Source organism: Myotis yumanensis, unplaced genomic scaffold (genome assembly GCF_028538775.1).
Source record: "Myotis yumanensis isolate MYYU_CA2020_CCGP unplaced genomic scaffold, mMyoYum1.0.hap1 SCAF_12, whole genome shotgun sequence".
NCBI classification, from domain to species: Eukaryota; Metazoa; Chordata; class Mammalia; order Chiroptera; family Vespertilionidae; genus Myotis; species Myotis yumanensis.
Window position 1 is genome coordinate 7827981 of NW_027223763.1, and position 19173 is coordinate 7847153.

Consider the following 19173-nt stretch of genomic DNA (forward strand, 5'->3'; position numbering starts at 1 on the left):
GGCGAGAAATCACTCCTCTCTCACCCTCCATGAGCAGGGCCCTGCCTCCCTCTTGCCCTTCACTAACTCCAGCCCTGTCCTCCATGGGTCATTTCCAAAACACTCTCAAGGGGCCCCGCTCTGACACTAGGGTGCGCTCTCTGCATTCTGGATCTCACCCCCTTTTAGAGCCCGTGTGGTGAGATTTCATAGCCACTGTGTCATGTATTGGTTACCTACTAAGTGCCAGGTGAGGTGCTAAACATCTCAGAGGCATGAACGCACTGACTTAGAGGTCGTGATGGGTGCGGATGCAGGGTGCGGGAGGTGTCGTAGTTCCCCGTATGCACAAGGGAATGGAGGCTCAGAGAGCTGACGCCCTAGGGTACCCAGCTAGGATATGAACCCAGGTCTGCGGGACACCAGGGCAGATCCTTCCAGCTAACAGGGAAAACAGCTCAGGCCACTTCTGGAGACACGTGTCCTCTAGAGCAGCAGTTCTCAACCTGTGGGTCGCGACCCTTTGGGGGTCGAACGACCCTTTCACAGGGGTCGCCTAAGACCATCGGAAAACACATATATAATTACATACTGGTTTTTGTGATTAATCACTATGCTTTAATTATGTTCAATTTGTAACAATGAAATTGGGGGTCACCACAACATGAGGAACTGTACTAAAGGGTCGCGGCATCAGGAAGGTTGAGAACCACTGCTCTAGAGGGTGCATGAGGTCCCTGGCAGGCGGGGCCAGACCAGATGGGTCCACTGGGGAGGGACTCTGGGTCCCCAGCATGGCCGGGAAGCCTTGGCCCAGGGGCTGCTACAAACCTGGGAGTCGCTGGGTAGCAGTTACCCAGGGTCTGCCCCCATGAGTCAGCCTTCCATGGAAACTTTGAGTCAGATCTCCAAACTGCCCCTGCCCAGCGCTCCAGGGAATCCCTTTCCTCGTCTGGGGACTGCATCTCCTGTCTGAGCCCCTTCTAACCTCCTAATGCCCCCATCTCCCTCGTCCCGGGTCTCCGTGCTGACCTCCACCCTGCTCTGGACTGGGTCACAGCGCCCCTTCCTCAGCCCGGGCCCCAAGCACCACTACCATCTCCAGCGCTTCTCTCCCCACGCGCTCCTCTCCTGGGAGCCAGGTCCCCGCGGCTTCCATGCTAAGCCCGAGGTTCGGTCTCCCTTCCTGGTCCTCCGCTCGGGTCTCCCGCCCCCTCCTTTGGCGCGCACCCCTAGCCACAGCGCCCCCTCGCGCCGGGTTCCCCACGGAGCAGCGCCCTGGTCGGAGGGCCGCGCGTACCTTACTCTCGGCGCGCACCGGGCCGGCGCGCAGCAGCAGCAGCAGCAGCGGCAGCAGGAGCAGAGGCAGCGGCCGCGGCGAGAAGGTGCCCACGGCCATGACGGGACGGGCACAGCGGGCACGGACAGCCGGCGCGGACGCTTGGAAGCGCGGGCTGCACTGCGAGCTCGGTGCCGCCTCCGACTCTGTTCGCACGGCGCGCCCCCCGTCCCCCGCCCGCTGCTCCCCGCCCCGCGCCCCATCCCGTGCCTCTGGGGGCGGAGCTAGGATGGAGGTGGGTACCCCGCCCTGCCCAGCTCTCGCCTCTTCGCTCCAAGGGCATCCCTGTCCGGACACAAAAAAGGGACTTGTTCAGAGTCTGCAGGAGCAGCGGGGCAGCGAGGAGCATGGCTTCCCACACATCCTGTGAGAATGCGGCACCCTGGGCGCGCCTCGTTACCTTTTTGAGTCTCAGTTTCCTCGTCTGTAAAATGGGGGAACTAGTGCTTTCCATCTGGAATGCTGGGAAGTTCAGATGAGTGAGGTTTCCGGGGCAAGCGGGCCTGTGAGCTCTCCAAACACCCGACACCGCCAGCTCACCCTTCTCATGGCTCAGACCCCTCTCTCCCGCGCGCTCCATTTCTTCCTTCCTCTAAGATCCCCCCCCACCCCCCCCACCCCCCGCAAACCCCAGTGGCTTCTACCCTTTAAACACCCTCCCAGTCTCCATCCGCAGGTCTGAGCGCCTCAGCTCTCTGACTCCTGGGCAGCAGAACTTTCCCAAGGACCCGTCCCTAGTCGCCACCCCTCAGGTCCCTGCCCATACCCTCTCCAGGGGTCTTTGGGCTCACTGAGGACATGCTTTGTTGGGGTCCCTGGGGCCTCCGGAAACCGAACCCGAGGGCACCCTGTCTACAATCCCAGGATAAACAACTCTTGATCACACCTCGGTTTCTTTCGGATTTCCCCTCATATCTCACCGGGGCCCCTTCTCAGTCACTTTTGCAAGTCCTTCTGCCTCTGCGCACCCCGCGCTGGGGGCGGGGCTGGGTCCTTTCTCTTCCCTCTCTTCACTGTCTCTCTAGGTAACCCCTCCCCTGAGCCCGACAATGTGTGTCTATTTACCTGGCCTTGTAGACTTCAGCTGCTCAGAAAGGAACACTTATTTGTGCCACAAATGTTGCTACCCTCCACTCCTACCCCATCCCTACTCTCAAGCGTGTCCCTTCACGCACACCCCTCCCCTCATTTTCTTCAGAGAATTTATCTATGGAACTCTCTCTCTACTTGGTATGTGTTTCTTTGTGTAGCTGGTGCCTTCCCTCGTGGGAGAGAAATAAAGTTACCAGTGCCCATGCTTTGTCCAGAGCAGCTAGCTCCGTGGTCTCAAAGCTGGTTCCCTTCACCTGGGAACCCGTTAGGAATGCAAATTCTCAGACCCACCAGCTTAGCACAAGTGGTCCGATGCTCCATAACTCTGAGCTGAATAAAACAATCATGTGCAGTAGGTGTTCAGTGCAAATTAGCTTCTTTCACAACTAGAGGTCCCTTAGGGAGGCGTCAAAACCAGAGCTAGTGTAAAAAATAAATATAGTATGTGTTTTTATGTGCATAGACCACTGACTTTCAACTGATGTGCCGCAAGAATTTAAAACATGCAATACCTGATTATTTAATCAGGGGCACTAACCTCTTTTCCCTTTGATTGTCAAATTAAAAAAAAAAAAAAAGGAACCACCAACACAATAGTAGCATCCAGTAGGAATGAGTCAAAATTATACCTTTTTTTTTTTTTTTGGTCAGAGCGGTAAAAAAATATATTTTGGTGTGCTGCAGAATTTTAGTGATTAGTTTATGTGTGCCATGAGATGAAAAAGGTTGGCATAGACTATCTGGGAATGGACACAGTAAATCGGTATAGTAGTTATCACTAAGTGGGGGGAGGGGACCAGCTGTTGGGAATCAGAATAAGGAGAAAGGTTTACCTTAAAATTGTTATTTTGTTATTTATTTATTCACTTATTCATTTATTTATTCATTCATTTGAGAGAGAGAGACATTCATTGGTTGATTCTTGCATGTACCCTGACCTGGGATTAAACCAGCAACCTTGGCATATCAGGATGATGCTCTAACCAACGGAGCTACCCAGCTAGGGCTTGAAAGGCTTATGTTTCACTGAATACTTTTTTTTACATCCTGGGGATTTTGTAGTGTGCGGCCTATCTATTCAAATAATAGACGAAAGGTACTTAAACAGAACCTGGCGGTGGTGTCCTTTCCCCAGCCCTTTCTCCCCCTGCAGCCTGGCGGGATTCTCTGGCTGAGAGCCCTGAAAGAGCAAGGCTGCCGTCACCGGTGAGCTCTGCCCCCTGCTGGCTGTTTTCCCACATGGCCCCACCGTTTCTGGTTTCCTCCTTTCCACCCTTCTTTAGTGGGCTCTAGTCATAATGGATTCTCTCAGTTCCAACTTGGCCTTAGGACCTTGGCTCAAACGGTTCCTTCCTCCAGAAACTCTCTCCGCCTAGCCTGACCCACACTTACTCATCCTTCCCATCTCATTTCCATGCTCCCTTCCCCAAATGCCTCCCCTGGACCAAAATGAGCCGTCACACACTCCCGCAGCACCAGGAGCTTCCAAGTGTGTTCTGTTGTAGCATATAGGTGCAGTCGGCTGAACTCGGTGTGATTATCTGATTTAATTAGTGTCTGTCTCTCCCACCGCAGGGCAAGGCCCCCATGATGGGGCTCATACCTGCCTGGTTCTTAGCTGTATCCCTGTCTCCTTATCCTGTTAGTCTGCTCACCTTTGACCTCAGGACCACTCCCTTGCAGATGCCTCCTTATTCTTCGACAATTTCCTTTCAAGCTCTTCTGTCATGAGTCCTGCTGGTGGTGAGAATATTTCCCATGTCTTTCTGAGCCTATTTCCTCTTTGCAAATTTGGGGAAAAGTATTGACTTCTCTGGATTGTTGGGGGACACAGGCGGGCTAAGGCTCCCTAGTAGGAGATGGGCATGTGGTAGGTGCCTACCTCACAGAACAGTGGCTGGGGTCTGAGTACATCATCGTTTCCCTCACCTTCCTCAAATATGTGGTCACTAATTCTTTTTATTTATTGATTTGAGAGAGAGAGATTTGCTACTCCACTTATTTATGCGTTCATTGGTTGATCTGGGATCGAACCCACAACCTTGGTGTATTGGGATGATGCTCTAACCAACTGAGCTACCCAGCCAGGGCCATTGTAGTTGATTCTTCCCAAGAAGCATTTTCAGAAGAGTGATAACTGCATATTAGGACCAATCTTATCTTTCTTTCTTCCTTTCTGCTTCTCTCTCTCTCTCTCTCTCTCTCATCCTCACCAAAGGATATATTTATTGACTTTAGAGAAAGGGAGAGAAAGAGAGAGTGGGAAACATCAATGTGAGAGAGAAACATCAATTGCTGCCTCTCACATGTGCTCTAACCAGGGATGGGACCCACAACCTAGGTAGGTGCACTGACTGGGAATCGCACCGGAACTTCCAAGTGTTCTATTATAGCATACTAGAGGCCCAGTGCATGAATTCGTGCATGGGTGGGGGTCCCTCTGGGTGGCCTGCAGGGATCGGGCCAAAACCTGCAGTCCAATGCCACCTGCCACTCCTGCGTATCCCAGCCCCACTGTGCCTGCCACAGACTCGCACCCAATCAGTGTTGATTGGGAGAGGCTCGCGCTGCTGCAGCAGCGCTCACTAGCCATGAGCCCTGCATCTGGCGCCCTCCCAAGGGGAGTGGCCTGCGGGATGAAACTGGCTCTCTGACATCCCCTGAGGGGTCCCAGATTGCAAGAGGATACAGGCCAGGCTGAGGGACCCCACCGGTGCATGATTGGGCCAGGAAGGGACCATGGGAGGGCTCCAGGGCATGTCCAGCCCATCTCACTCAGTCCGGATTGGCCGGACCCCAGCAGCAAGCTAACCTACTGATCAGAACATCTTCCCCCTGGTGGTCAGTGCATGTCATAGCAAGCGGTTGAGCAGCCTAAGCATATCATTAGCATATTATGCTTTGATTGGTTGTTCAGTTGTTCTGCCATTCAGTCTATTTTCATATTACCCTTTTATTATATAGGATATGTGCAGTTGTGGGGTTGTGTGATTACATCCTGGATATTTTGTAACGTGTGACCTATGTATTCAAAAAATAGACAAAAGGTATTTAAACAGAATGTACCTAAACAGAACAGGTTGATGAGCCAACTGAGCCACACCAGCAAGGGCAGGACCACGTTTATATTAGTAACAGGTCCCATTAATTAGGCCAGACCTTATATTAATTGCTTTGCATGCATCATCTTATTTAATTCTTGTGACAATCCTGTGAGGTAGCAACTATTATTATCCCTCACCCCTTAGAACCAGACTCTGAGGCTGGGAGGTAAAATGCCCAAGGTCAGTTATTACTTAGAAAAGCCAGATAAGCCCTGACCGGTTCGGCTCAGTGGATAGGGCGTCGGCCTGCAGACTGAGGAGTCCCGGGTTCGATTCCGGTCAAGGGCATGTACCTTGGTTGCGGGCACATCCCCAGTGGGGAGTGTGCAGGAGGCAGCTGATTGATGTTTCTCTCTCATCGATGTTTCTAACTCTCTATCCCTCTTCCTTCCTCTCTGTAAAAAATCAATAAAATATATTTAAAAAAAAAGAAAAAAGCCAGATAAGTTTCATTCATTCTTTCACCCACTCAATTATTTATTGTCTATATTGTTCAGGCCCGGTGCTCAGCAATTGGAGTTAAAATGATAAGAATGAGAATAAAGTGGTTTGATTTGTCAGGGAGATCAAGGAAGGCTTTGGGAGGACGAGACAACAGGGTTGGTCTGAAGGATGAGGAGTTGTTTCCATGGGCTGAGTGTTTGGCCGAACTCTGTGCCCACCTTTGAACTTAGAATCAACTTAGAATCTCTGTCCACCACTGAAACCCCAGGGCTGCAGAAGGTTTCTGCGCTGCCATTTAGTCCGATGAGATCTCTTAGGAAGGGGCATTCACCATCTGCAGAGGCTTATGATAGAAAGGAAAGTTCTGGCCCTGACACATTTGAAAATCCAGAGTTGAGGGTATGGCTCAGAGGACCCATCTCCTGTCCCACCCTCACCACCGCCACCCCAACACACACACTAAGGGCTTTCCTCTCCCTCTTGGGCTGGGGAATGGTAGTGGGGAAGCAATCACAGAGAGACCATTTCTAATAGTCCACAGAGAACTCGACAGAGCCCTAAGGGAACACAGAGGGGACACCTAGATGTCCCTGAGGAGATATTTGAACAGGATTTTGAAAGATGAATAAGGGTTTGGGAGTGGGGTGAAACCAGCAGCATTCCAACTTGGAGGAACCACGGGTTCAGGTTCTTGTGTTTGGAATCCCCATCTCTGCCAGGTGACTTCAGTGTATGACAGGGAAACCTGCTTAGGAAAGCCAGATATGTTTCAGACACTCAATAAATAATTGAGTGGGTGAAAGAATGAATGAAACATATCTGGCTTATAAAGTAGGTTTGAGGTTCAGGCAACATTGCGTTAAAATCTCTCCAAACAGTGGCAGGCACCGATTAAGGCACAATACGGGTTAACTAATGCTGGTAAGGCACCGGCCAGTGCAGAAAGGTGTTGCAAAACCTCCTGCATAGCAGGTGAGGGAAGGGGCGTGATGAGAAATGTGGGCAGACGTCAGTAAAAACTAAGGAATGACATAGATGAGCTCAAGGATTGGTGGAGCAGGGCGGGAAGAGGGCGGGAAATGGGCAGCTAGCCAGGAAGCCGAGGCATAAGCCGGCAGAACAGAGGCGGGCAAAGCATCCGTGTTCTGGGTCTTTGTTTTCAAGCAGGCCAGGTAAGAGCTTAGACCAGCGGTTCTCAACCTGTGGGTCGCGACCCCTTTGGGGGTCGAACGACCCTTTCACAGGGGTCGCCTAAGACCATCGGAAAACACATATCTAATTACATTGTTTTTGTGATTAATCACTATGCTTTAATGATGTTCAATTTGTAACAATGAAAATACATCCTGCATATCAGATATTTACATTATGATTCATAACAGTAGTAAAATTACAGCTATGAAGTAGCAACGAAAATAACTTTATGTTTGGGGGTCACCACAACATGAGGAACTGTATTAAAGGGTCGGGGCATTAGGAAGGTTGAGAACCACTGGCTTAGACCTTGGGCGGCAGCCTCGCTGAGTCTTTCCGTGAGAGGCTGTCGTCCGGGAAGGTCCCAGAGGCTGATGGCCGCGCGCCGCCTGGTGGCCAGAGGAGGTGGGTTCAGCCGGGAACAGCAAAGACTACAAAATCCGGGAAACTGAGGCGGGGAGCGGCGCCTGGGATCTCCCAATTGGACCCCGTCCCTATTCCAACTCCGCTTTACAGACTGGGAAACTGAGAAGAGAAGGGGAACAAGGATGGGCAAGGAGCCCCTCAAACCGAGAGCTTCAAGACACCAGGAGTTTTTATAGAGTTGCTTTAATGGCACCAGTGGCCTGGAGCTTAGTTTGCCATTCTGTTCAACGGGCAGGTGGAAAATGAAAGAGGAGGAAGAGAAACTTTAGTCTTTCCCGCCCAGCCGGAGGTAAAAGCCTTTCAAGAATACCCCGGAAAGCAGAGTTTTATAGATTCCATTTGCATACGAACGCAGTCACCTCGAGTTAAACTCCGACCCTTTAATCTCGGGTCCAATTTGTCCCGAAGCCGCAGAGGAAGGTCCTCCTGAATACCCCCAAACTCCACCCCCCTAACCCCGCCCCGAAGGCTGGGCTTCGTTGCACGTGCTCACCGGTTCCTTTGCGACCCACCTCCTAGGAAAGACTCATTGTCAGGGCGGGGGGATACGAGGAGTCATAAGAAAAGTTGATTATGGATAAACCACAACAAAGAAAAGGCCCTGAAGTAATATATATTCTTTTCTAGAAGAAGTTTTTATTAGAGTTTCGCGATTGGAACAGGCTTTGGCTTTCAGTTCTTCAGAGCTGCTAATTGTTCTTCCCACCCCTTCAGTTGCTGGAGTCCCGCGTGGCAGGCCTCGCCGGGGGGACTTCAATTCCCAGCGTGCCCCGCGGGCCCGTGCGTGGCAGCGGCGCGTGACGTCGGGGGAGGGAGCTGGCCAGTGCTGAGGGGGCGCGGCGCGGAGGGGCGCGGAGCCGGGCGGCTAGGGGCCCAGAGAGCGCGGCGGCCGGGAGCCCGCCGGCCCCTGACAGCCCCCTCCCCCTGGCGGACGACGACGACGGCGAGGGCGCTGGTCATGGCGGAGCAGCGAGCCGAACGCCGGCCCTGAGCACCACCGCATGGAGCGGGACGAACGGCCTCCTAGCGGAGGGGCAGGCGGCGGGGGCTCAGCGGGGTTCCTGGAGCCGCCCGCCGCGCTCCCTCCGCCGCCGCGCAACGGTGGGTGAAGGGCGTGCAGAGTCCGGGACCACCCAGAACCGGCCCCATGTCCCCTAACCCGGGGTACCCCCGCTCTCAGCCTCCTATCACCCTGGGACGCTACAGCGCATGGACCTTCACCCCGGTCCCCTCTGCGCGGACCCTCCCTCTCCTCCCCCGTCTTACTCCGTGTGGAGCCTCCTTCTCCCGGTTCTCCTCAGCGCAGATCCTCCCCCCGCCTGGTTCCCTCTCCTCGGACCTTCATTTCCCTCCCCGCCCTCCCCCCACCCCCAGGTTCCTTAATGGCAGACCTCCCTCCCCCTCCCGGGGTCCGCGTCCCCTCTGTGCGATCCTCCCCCAACCCCCACCTCGCGTCCCGTCCGTGGGGGCTTCCCCTCCCCCTCGGGTCTCCTCTGCGCAGAGCCTCCTCTTCCTGCCCCTGGGTACCCTCCGCAGGGGGCCGCTCCCCCTTAGGGTCCCATCAGCGCGGAGCTATCCCCTCCCCCCGGCCCCCTCGGCGCTCCCCACGCGGGTCCCTCCTCCCTCCGCTGACGCTCCCTCCTCGTCCTGCTGACCCGACGCCACACCCTCGCCCTCGGTCCCCTCGGCCCCACACCTTTCTGGAGCCTCCCCTCCTCCCCTGCAGGCCCGCACCTCCCTCGCGCCCCGTGCTGCTGCGAGCCTCCCCCTCTGCGCGGACTCTCCCATCCTTAGCTACTCGCCACCCCTTGGGGCCTGCTCCGCACCCCGTTTCCCCCTGCTCCCTCCCCTTCTCTGTTAGGCGACAACTTTCTGGCCCGACCGGGTGTTGGGGACACCTGTCTCCCGGTGTCTCCGGGCGGGCCCGGGTCCGCGCTGGCCCCACCTCATTTCTCCCGGTCCTCCGGGGACCCGGGACCCTGAGCTCCGAGAATGCCTCACCTGGCCCGGCCCTTCCCGCCGCACCCCGCTGCCCCCGCGTCCCGGCCGAGTCCTCAGGCTCCTCGCGTCCGTCTCGGGGGGCGACTCGCCCTCCGCCCCCTGGCTTCCTCCCCCTGCGGGATGTTTTATTTGTATCTGTTTGATATTTTCCCCGCTCGGTGTTGGCCGCGGGATGTTTTTATTGGTAACGTGTAAGGAGCTTTTGTGAGGTCGTAAAAGGTGAACTTTTGAACTTGGAAAGCGCCCTGGAGCAATTAGCGCAGGCGATAGCCCCGGGAGGCCCGCATTACAAAGGGTGCTCGTTCGGGCCGGCAAACGCTCCGGCGGCAAACCCGATTTATTTATTTATTTGCCCTGCCTTCCACCTTTCACATCTCATTTCCGAATAAAGGGCAGGCTCTCGGGGATCCTTGCCTCTTCCCCTCCCTGCGCCATAAACTCGCAATTCTCTGAAAGATCTAGGACCGAACAGCGTCTCACAAGTAACAGATTTCAAATTGAATGCCAAACACCCGGGACAGTTAGGAGGCACTAAAAATTAATTGCTTCGACAAGAAGTTTCTCAGTCGGGACAGTGACCTGGCAGGTGTGAGGAAAGTAACCTGAATGTAGGTCACATAGGTGCTCGGTTGTTGAATGAATGAGGAACTACAGAAGGAATCTTCGGGTGGATCTGAACCTGCATACATACACTGTCAGTTCAGTAGACGTGCAGTTTTTACCGGTTAAAGGAAAAGTGTGTTTAAGGGAGAGCCTGGTTACCGTCACTTGATGTTGCTGACCAAATAGTGTTATGTTTTCAAAGCTCTTGTCCTTTTTAAAGATGTCCGTGATGTGTGGTGTCTAGGTGGCTGGCAGTCTCTGGGGATGTCTTTGGAGACTAATTTCTGAATGTGAACATGTTTGAGATCAATAAAATCCCGTGTCACAAAGGAGGCTGGAATCTAGTTAGGGTAGGAGACAGTATACTGGAACAAAGGATTTCTTTAACGCTTTTAACTTTTCAAGCTTTTAAAACAGAGATTTGGTTTGTTATTAATGTGTGAATGTTATAAATCTGATCTAAATTTTACCATGGGTGATTTTTTTTCACCCAACCCCAGATCTTATAGCCCATATTAGTGTATTTTTCATAATGCCTTTTTCTGTGTGTATACTTCCTGTACCCACCTTTGCCTTACACATAGATGGATTTTGCTGCAGACTTAAATTCTGCTTGAGAATATTGTTGTAAGGGAAGCCTAGGAACTGCATTTGCTATTAATTACTCATTAATACAGTTTAAAGAACTCAATGGTAATTTTAACTCTTAATCAAATTTCCTATTCATAGTCCCATTTCCTCAATTGCTCAGAAGCATTCAAAAGACTGTTAGGGAGCAATCCACTTAAGCTAAGGTGGCTTTAATATTTTACATCAGTCTTATAAGTATTTCCTTTTTGTCGAAACACAATGGGACTTTTGGCAACTTGATGAGCTTAAAAGAAAATACATGAAACATTAAACTTGTAGGATGCTTTATTTTTCAGTGTAAAAATGAGCATTGTGTTCTGTTTTACAATTAATGTTCATTATCTCGATAACATGCTCACAGAAAAGTTACACATACAAAAACACAAACAAAAGAAAAGGAAAGTTTATCTCTGGAATGGTGGGGATATTTTTTTTCTTTTATACTTTCTTAATTTTATTTTTCTCTAAAAGTAAATGAAACTGCTTAAGTTCTAAGCAGAGAAAATGAAATTTTCTCACTTTTTATCCTACCGACTGATTTTCATTTTGTATAAAATATTTGCAATAGATAACTATCTTGATAGGAGGTCTTTGGTTTCTGTCATGAAGAAATAAACTGGAGGTGGAATTTTAGAAATGTTTTCCTGCCGGAAACGCCATTGATGTTGAATTTACAGTCCTTTAAATGGTTTTTATTATTCTATCAGAACAGAGTTGCTAGCCTTTTGATGCACCATCACCCTTCCAGGAATTCCCTGTGCTAACTGCGCTAGATATTTACAGTTGTTGCTTGTAGGTTTCATAACAAAAGTGAACTAATTTAGAGGACTGGTCCCTTATGGGGTAAAGAAAAATGAATGATTTGAGGAAGTATATGCTAAATATTGCATTTGTTCATTTTATTTTAAGAGAATGAGGAAGTAGACTTAAATATTTCAAGCAAAAAAGGTTATAAGCCATTATCAGTAATTAAAAGCATGTTTTATATAATTACACTTTAGGAGAAATGCAAAAAGTTCACTAAATAATTGGATACCCTTTTCCTGCTATAGCCCTGCCATCCAAACGTTATTCCTGAAAACAAATTAGCAAGTGTTTTCCATGACAATTTAACTTCAGTTTGTGACTTTGAAAATTAATTCTAAATCACCTCAAAAATTTCTACTTTCATTAAAAAAAAATATGCATGCTCTAGTAATGTTTTTCTTTAGAACAAGCAGCACACAGGTTTTGGGTTTTTGTTTTTGTTTTTTGGTAGGTTCTCTGACCTCCAAAGAACATTGAAAAGCAACAGTGAGCAGATTCACTTTTGATTTTTGAATAGCAGAAATGTGAGAGGACCACATTTCCAAACTTAGATTTACCATCCACTAAATTCTTTTTTGAGTATTTCTGTTTCATGTAATCAAAATATGATCATGACATGCTTCCTAATCTGTAAGTCATTCTGAATTTTATAGCAGAAGGATGTGTGTGTACTCATGCACTAGCACATGAACAGGAGTTAGATGAGGAGGACTGAGATGGCAGCTAATGAAAAAGAACATGTACATTTCCTAAAATATGCCCAAATCATGCATTCCCATATTTTATTCATAATTTCTTGGTTCCTCTTTCCTTTTACCGGGGTTGTGGAACAAAGGTAGAAAATAAAATACCTCATTTTCGGTTAGTGGGGGATGGAGAGTAGAAATGCCAACTACTATGATACTGCTAAGGGGAGTTTCTTGCACCACTTACAGTGCTTGTTATGCAAGTAGGTTTTAAATCGCTAATGATACTTGCATGTTTTGGGGCCTGGGACTGTGTAAGTTAAGTGAATTTCATCCTGTATTATAACTAGGTTAGATATTTATTAGTTTGAATTGAATAAATTGGTCCATTAATGAATTGTGGTCAGATGGCAATTTCTGGCTTCAGAATTAAGGACAGCTTCTTTGACATAGGAGACTTCCTTTTCAGCATGCTCATCCAGATTTTAGGGGCCTTGTCTTATTATTATTTTTTGTTCTTATGTTTATTTTTGTGTTGTGGCCAAGTTAAATGACATTTCAGTGTAAGTATTTTTTCCATGTTGAAACTTAAATTTGGGAAGATGCATTTTCAGAATACATTTACATTTTTGGTCCAATCTTTTAAAGTATAACAATAAAAATGCTTTTTTTTGGGTATGTATGTGAACCAGTCATTTTTTATGTGTAAAGGGTCATAATCAGAAAAATCAGAACTCTGACTCAACAGATAAAAACAAAGCTTCTATTTCAGCAAAGAATAAAAGTGTCCTTGAAACAATTTTAAACAGAAGGTAGCTATTGAATATATCCACACAAGTAGTGATATAATACACCCATCTCTCTGTTATACTTTGAAAGTATTTATAAAACCAACACATTGTGAAAGAAAATACATTATTTTAAACTTTCAGATTCTTAATATCAGCTTTTCCTAGCTCAGGTAATTTCTTATGGGTTTATGGATGCCTTTGATTGATAACTAGGGTTTAGAAATACCAGAATTTTAAAAAGTCGGCAAGAAGTACTGAGCTTGTAATTCTTTATCTGTGTTGAGCTGATGTTTCAGATTCATCTGAGCTTAATCTTACATTTAAAAAAAAAGTTCTTAATGTAACTTTGATCTACAGTACTCATAGAATCAGTCTGCTGTTTGTTTATTGCTTGTTTTCCGACATGGCTTTAGATGTTAGTTTCCTTAATAACGTAAAGTTAGAAAAAACCTGTTGTCTCTAACCTGCTTTTCAGTGTGGTTTAGAAATAACTATAGAATAGAGAACTTTATTTTAAAGAATTTCATACTTAATTTAATAATTTCCTTATTACCTGCTGTTAATCAGTAGTAGCCTGTATAGAACAGTTTCTCAAGAAAACAGACCCCCCCCCCCCCCACGATTATTTAAATAAGACTTTACTATGTAACCCAGCAATTCTAATTAACAGTGATTTAGTTGGGGAGAGAACCAGGATTTCCTCAGCTGGCTGTTGGGAAGCTGAATTGCTCTTTACCCCACCCCCAGCTGCACCAAATCTTTTGATCCCTAAGCTACAGTGGTTGTCATTTGAGAAAGCAAACTGAGAGAAAATAAGTTGTGAAAATAACCTACTTGAAGGCTTCATTTGCATTTTGGAATTTTTGTACTTAAAATTATAGAAATAATTGAATCTTTAAAATTTATCTTAAAGGAAGCAAACTGACCAAACTCTCATGTCTAAGTAGAAAATCCCTGGATTTCTTTAAAATTTTTGGGAATGTTTTAATATTGACAATTACTATTTTAAGAGAAGTTATCCTAATTATAAATTCACAGGAAGCATTCAAGTGTTTTGAATTTCCTTAGGAGTGTGGACATTTGGGGAAAACAAAAGTTAGCCCTTAGGCACTATAACCATTTTTATTCAAGGTATTTTGTGGTTTCCCCCTTCCTTATTATATAAGTTCAAAAAGAGAACTACAAATTCTTCTCTCATATACTAAATGCTACAATTTGTTATATTGAGTTAACTAAGAAGTATCTTCAAATAATGAGTCTTTGGATCCTAATTGCGAATTGTATACCCTTAAATTTGTTTACACCAGAGAAGCTATTCAAGCATAAACCGCAGATGGCAGTAGTAGCATATTTTTATATTTTCTGGAAGGAGTCTTGCCTTTAAGTTGGTGTCAATTCTAAGGGCACTGTTGATAAGTCAGCTGGTGAGTGTAATGTTTCCAAAACCAATTCCCTAGACAGCAACATGTAATGTATTCTGGAAACAAATCCTGGCGGTTTGATTTGAAGATATACTCTGTGGGTGGTTTGAACCGGAATAGTGACTTTGCTGTCATTGCCAAAGTGAGAAATTATAAAAATAATTTGATAATAGGGGTAGAGGGAATTGCATAATAACCTTTAGCTTATTGGAACTGTAGTGATGGTATTAGCAGAGGATGTATTAAACATAGATACTTGCTTGAACAACTATTTACATTGGAAATGATTTATAATTCATTAAAAAATATACTCAAGAATTGCATTTGAGAGAGAGAAATGCACAACTAAATTCCTCATGTGGAAGAGATAGATCATTTTCTCAGCTGTTTATTTCCAACTCCTTATGTTTTATAGTACCATAGAATTGTAGCTCTCTCTATAGAAGCATTTCATAGGTCTACTAGTGGATTCTGCTTGCTCTTTCAATCCATTATGGTACTGTCAAAATTTGTGTTCTTTATGTTTTCCTCTAAAACTATTGATTGAAAACGGACATGATTGATTTAATCAGTGTTTAAACTTCCTATGATATTTCCTTTGAGTCTTAGTTTAAGACTCAGGAAACATTTCAGTAACAAATCTGTGCCAAAATGAAGGACAGACTGATTTCAGTGAAGGAACTACTTAACTGTATTGAGTTTTCATTAAAAAATTAAATTTTCAGTGTTACCCCAATAAGTTCAATAAAAAGGAAAACATTAAAAAATAATTTTATTTGTTCATGCACTTATTTCAATCCTGAAGCTGTATCATCTTGGAAGTATTAAAAATTCAGACTTGATCATTTTTGTTAATTCCTTATGCTGTACAGGATCAGATGCAGTGTTCTTTTTTATCACAATCAAGGCACCGAACTGTAGTAGTAGTCATTGTATTCGTCACCTTCATACACTTGTATTAAAAAAAAGCCCTAAATTAACTCCAATTTATGCAATTTAGTTTTACTCTCACAAGAGAAAAAAAAGAATAGGACAATTCTGTGAAGCCTTATATACCTTTTATCCTGTTTCCTCATCTCTTGCCTTTTAAATTTATAAATGATTAATGAAATAGTACTCAGTTGGATTGTATTATTTTCTACCATTTATCATTTGCTGATCATTCGTTACTGGATTGTTTCAGACTTAATCTCCTTCCACTTATTGAGTCATTAAATTTGTTATTTACTGTATTATCGAAACCAGTAGCTTTCAAATTGTGGTCCATGGACCTCTAGGGGTGTCCCTGAAACCCTTTCAAGGAAGCTCTTGAGCTCAAAACAATTTTTATAATAATACTGACATTTTTTGTCTTTTTCACCATGTTGACATTTGCACTGATGTTGCAAAAACAGTGGTGAGTCAAAACTGTTGGTGCCTTAGCAGAAATCAAGAAAACAAATTGTAGTAGTAGTAGTTGTATTCTTCACCTCCATATACTTGTATTTTTTTAAAAAAAGAAGCCATTTTCACTTAAGAATGTCTTAGATGAAGCAATACTAATGATTAATTGTATTAAATCTCAACCCTTGAGTATACTTGTTTTCGATATTCTATGTCAAGTACACTCAAAGCATTTCTGCTGCGTACCAAAATAGAAAAGTTGCATGCAGCTCATTATGTTGTGAGCTGAACTAGCTGCTTTTTCTTTTCTTTTTTTTCTTTTTTTTATAGAACACCATTTTTACTTGAAAGAACAATTAACAAACTATGGTTTATTCAGATTTGGGTATTTGGCAGATCGTTTTTAAGAAAATAAACAGCAAGCCTGTTATCCAAGAAAAACTGACATTTGTTGCTGGTGAATAAAAGTTGAGCTTTCAAGCAACAACAGCATTTTGGAAATCTTCTACCAGTCACTCTGAGCTTGACAGCTTCCCAATATTTAGTCTTTTTTGATGAGACTGATGGTGATATTAACAAATATGATTTTTTTATATTGTATAATGAAATGATGACATTTTGAAGATAATCTTATTTTAGTAAAGGAGTATTTTCCAAATCTCTGGGTGTATGATATTACAAAATCCTACATGGGTAAAATATCTGTTCAAAATGTTACATAGACTAATGGATTTTAATGTAACTATACAAAGTACATTTATATGGTTTTAGATTTCACATTGAACTAACCTTTAAGAAACCAGCACTTACTAAGTTTTGGTGTATTATTAAAGAAAAATATCTGTAATTATTTTAATAAGCAAATACTGTCAAATCAGTGTGAGGCCTGATTTTCTGCCTCCATATCTCAACCAAAACAATATATATCACAACGTACTGATTGCATATAGGAGAATCTAGCTGACAGAATTAAGCCTAATATTAAGAGATTAGCAAAACTATAAACAGTGCCACTCTTTTCACTGTTTTTTTTTTTGTAAAATAGAGTTATTTTTAATAAAAATGTTATTTATATTCATAATAGGTTAAGTCCACTCAGACCAAAATATGTGAAAAAGCCTCTGTTCTAAATTAATCAACTTAATATGTAAGAAAATGGTGACTTCACCAGGTATTATTAGGACTCATTTACTTTGGGTTTTTCTTTCGTTTCCTTTTCCCCCCCTTCTGTAAAGGGGGGCTACGGAGGAAAAATGAAATTGAAAATGCGTTCATGCCATTAAGTTTTATCTTTGCTTGAGACTAAATGAAGTGTGTCATAGTTTACCCTCACTGAATTCTCTGATAAGACTTTGTTACCTGCTAACATGAAACCTGTTCACTATCTTGCGGCAGAAATTTTCCAATAGAACCTGTGTTCTCACAAAAGATAGATTTGAAACTATGGAAATAAATCCGACAACACAAAAATACTTTCTTACTATTAAGGGTCATTGCTATAAAAATAATGAACCATTTATAAGAGATAAAAATTCTACCTTGCTTTTTAAAACTTCCATCAAAGATAGCTTGTTTGTTTGTTTTCAGTAGTCATGTTTGGTTTTCATTGAGTCTTCTAAAGTTGTTATTTTGGCAATGTCATTTTGTAGATTGGCTTGACTTTTAACCTGGTTTTCAGTGAGGGAGGTGGTAATAAAGTCTGTAAGGAGAAGCATCTCCTCTCCTGGCTTAAGAATAATACCCTTTCCTAGTGTGAGTAACATTTTAGTGTAAGTCAATTACTGAGTTGTTAAACAGTTAGGGATTTATTCCTTAGGATAGTTGCTAGGTAGAACTCATTCTGTAGTGAGATTGCTGGCAGAAGAAATGTCTCCTAACAATGTGAATAACAAAAAGGAGTTACTTGGTCAGAATTCAAGATGAAGCTTGGTGGGTGATGAAAGATCAGTGAGAGATTTGGGCTTCCTTCCTGAGAGCTCTGTAATTATCTTGATGTTCTTGGAGTGTCACATAATGTACCTCTTAAAGCATTTTTGTGTTCTGTGGGGGTTGCAATGTAGTCATAAGATGAAACAATCCTTTCCTTTTTCATTTTAATACTTGGATTTTTATGTTAGACTTCAGATGAAATCTTTAAATGCATTCTTCATCAGTTGAAATGAATTGCTTTAGTTACTGAACTTAATAATCGAGGCAGATACTTTTTCTTCCATATTCTTGCCGTACTGTAGAAATCTAACCTGTCAGGAAACTTCCTTTCAAAGCCTTACAACCCTTCTTCTAAAATGCCTTTTTAGTAGGATAATAAACCACCTAGGGGAAACCCCCCACTGTTATCTATTTAGAGGGCTTTGTTTTTTGGAAGTGGCTGTAGTAGTCTCAGCCAGGGAGGAAGGATTTTTGTATGATGGTGTGAGAGGGAAAGAGCAGAGACTCTGGAGTGTGGCAGAACAAAGATCACAGCTATGTGACTTTGTCACTTGACTTCTCTGAACTTTAGTGTTCTCATTTAATAATAGCAGCTAAAATTTACATTGTGCTTGTTATATAATATTCTAAGCACCTTACATGTATTAACTCACATTACCCTCATAACCCTATGAGGTATGCATTTTATTATCATCTCCAATTTATAGATGTGAAAACAAGACCACAAAAGTCAAGCCCCAGACTTCACAGCAACAGCATTAATAATTTGTTTCCTAGATTTAACACTTCCCTCCCCCTACTATAACATTTCTGAAATTGACTTTAGGTTACTAGGATTAGTGACAAAGTCTGTAAAGTGCCAAGCAAAGTATCTGCCCCAAAGGAAGCACTTGTGAATCCAGGGCATTTATAGTTGTTGAGGCCCAGAAATCAACTCCCTGTAGATTAAGAGAGTGACAAAGATCCACTCTTAAAAGTTGCAAGTGACTTTTTCTTTTACGTTGGCTTTAATAAGCCAACCAGAAAACAATTTCTGCAGAATCAGGAACAATCCTTGGTAAATCTGAGGGATGCTAAGGAAGAAAGGGGTTTTGAGCTACTCAAGGCAGGGATATCATATCTTGAATCTGTTTCCTCAGCACTAAGCACAAAGATTTGCAGTTTCATGAAGGTTGAATGAATGAAATAAAGGAATGGTCAGGTTAGGAATCTGAATCCTTTGCAGGTGACCAGAGGAAGTCTACAAAATATAAGGGAAGGGAATGTGCATTTCAGTCACTAAGGCAACTGGGGTCAGTATATAAATCAAAAGTGTGTTGAATCCAAGGTGTTATGGGCCCTCCT

The 19173-nt window shown here is 44.7% G+C and overlaps 2 protein-coding genes across 2 annotated transcripts in view; one reads left to right on the forward strand and one right to left on the reverse strand.

The window, feature by feature from the left end:
• Positions 1-1378, reverse strand: part of OLFML2A (olfactomedin like 2A) — a 27979-nt gene extending 26601 nt beyond the window's left edge. The window contains exon 1 of the mRNA XM_070430705.1: positions 1280-1378. Within this exon, the coding sequence (XP_070286806.1) occupies positions 1280-1378 (99 nt within the window). The remainder of the gene's footprint in view (positions 1-1279) is intronic.
• LOC139020984 (uncharacterized) overlaps positions 1377-19173 on the forward strand; it is a 67539-nt gene continuing 49742 nt past the window's right edge. Inside the window, exons 1-2 of the mRNA XM_070431105.1 lie at positions 1377-1553; positions 8395-8679. Of these exons, the coding sequence (XP_070287206.1) occupies positions 1377-1553; positions 8395-8679 (462 nt within the window). The remainder of the gene's footprint in view (positions 1554-8394; positions 8680-19173) is intronic.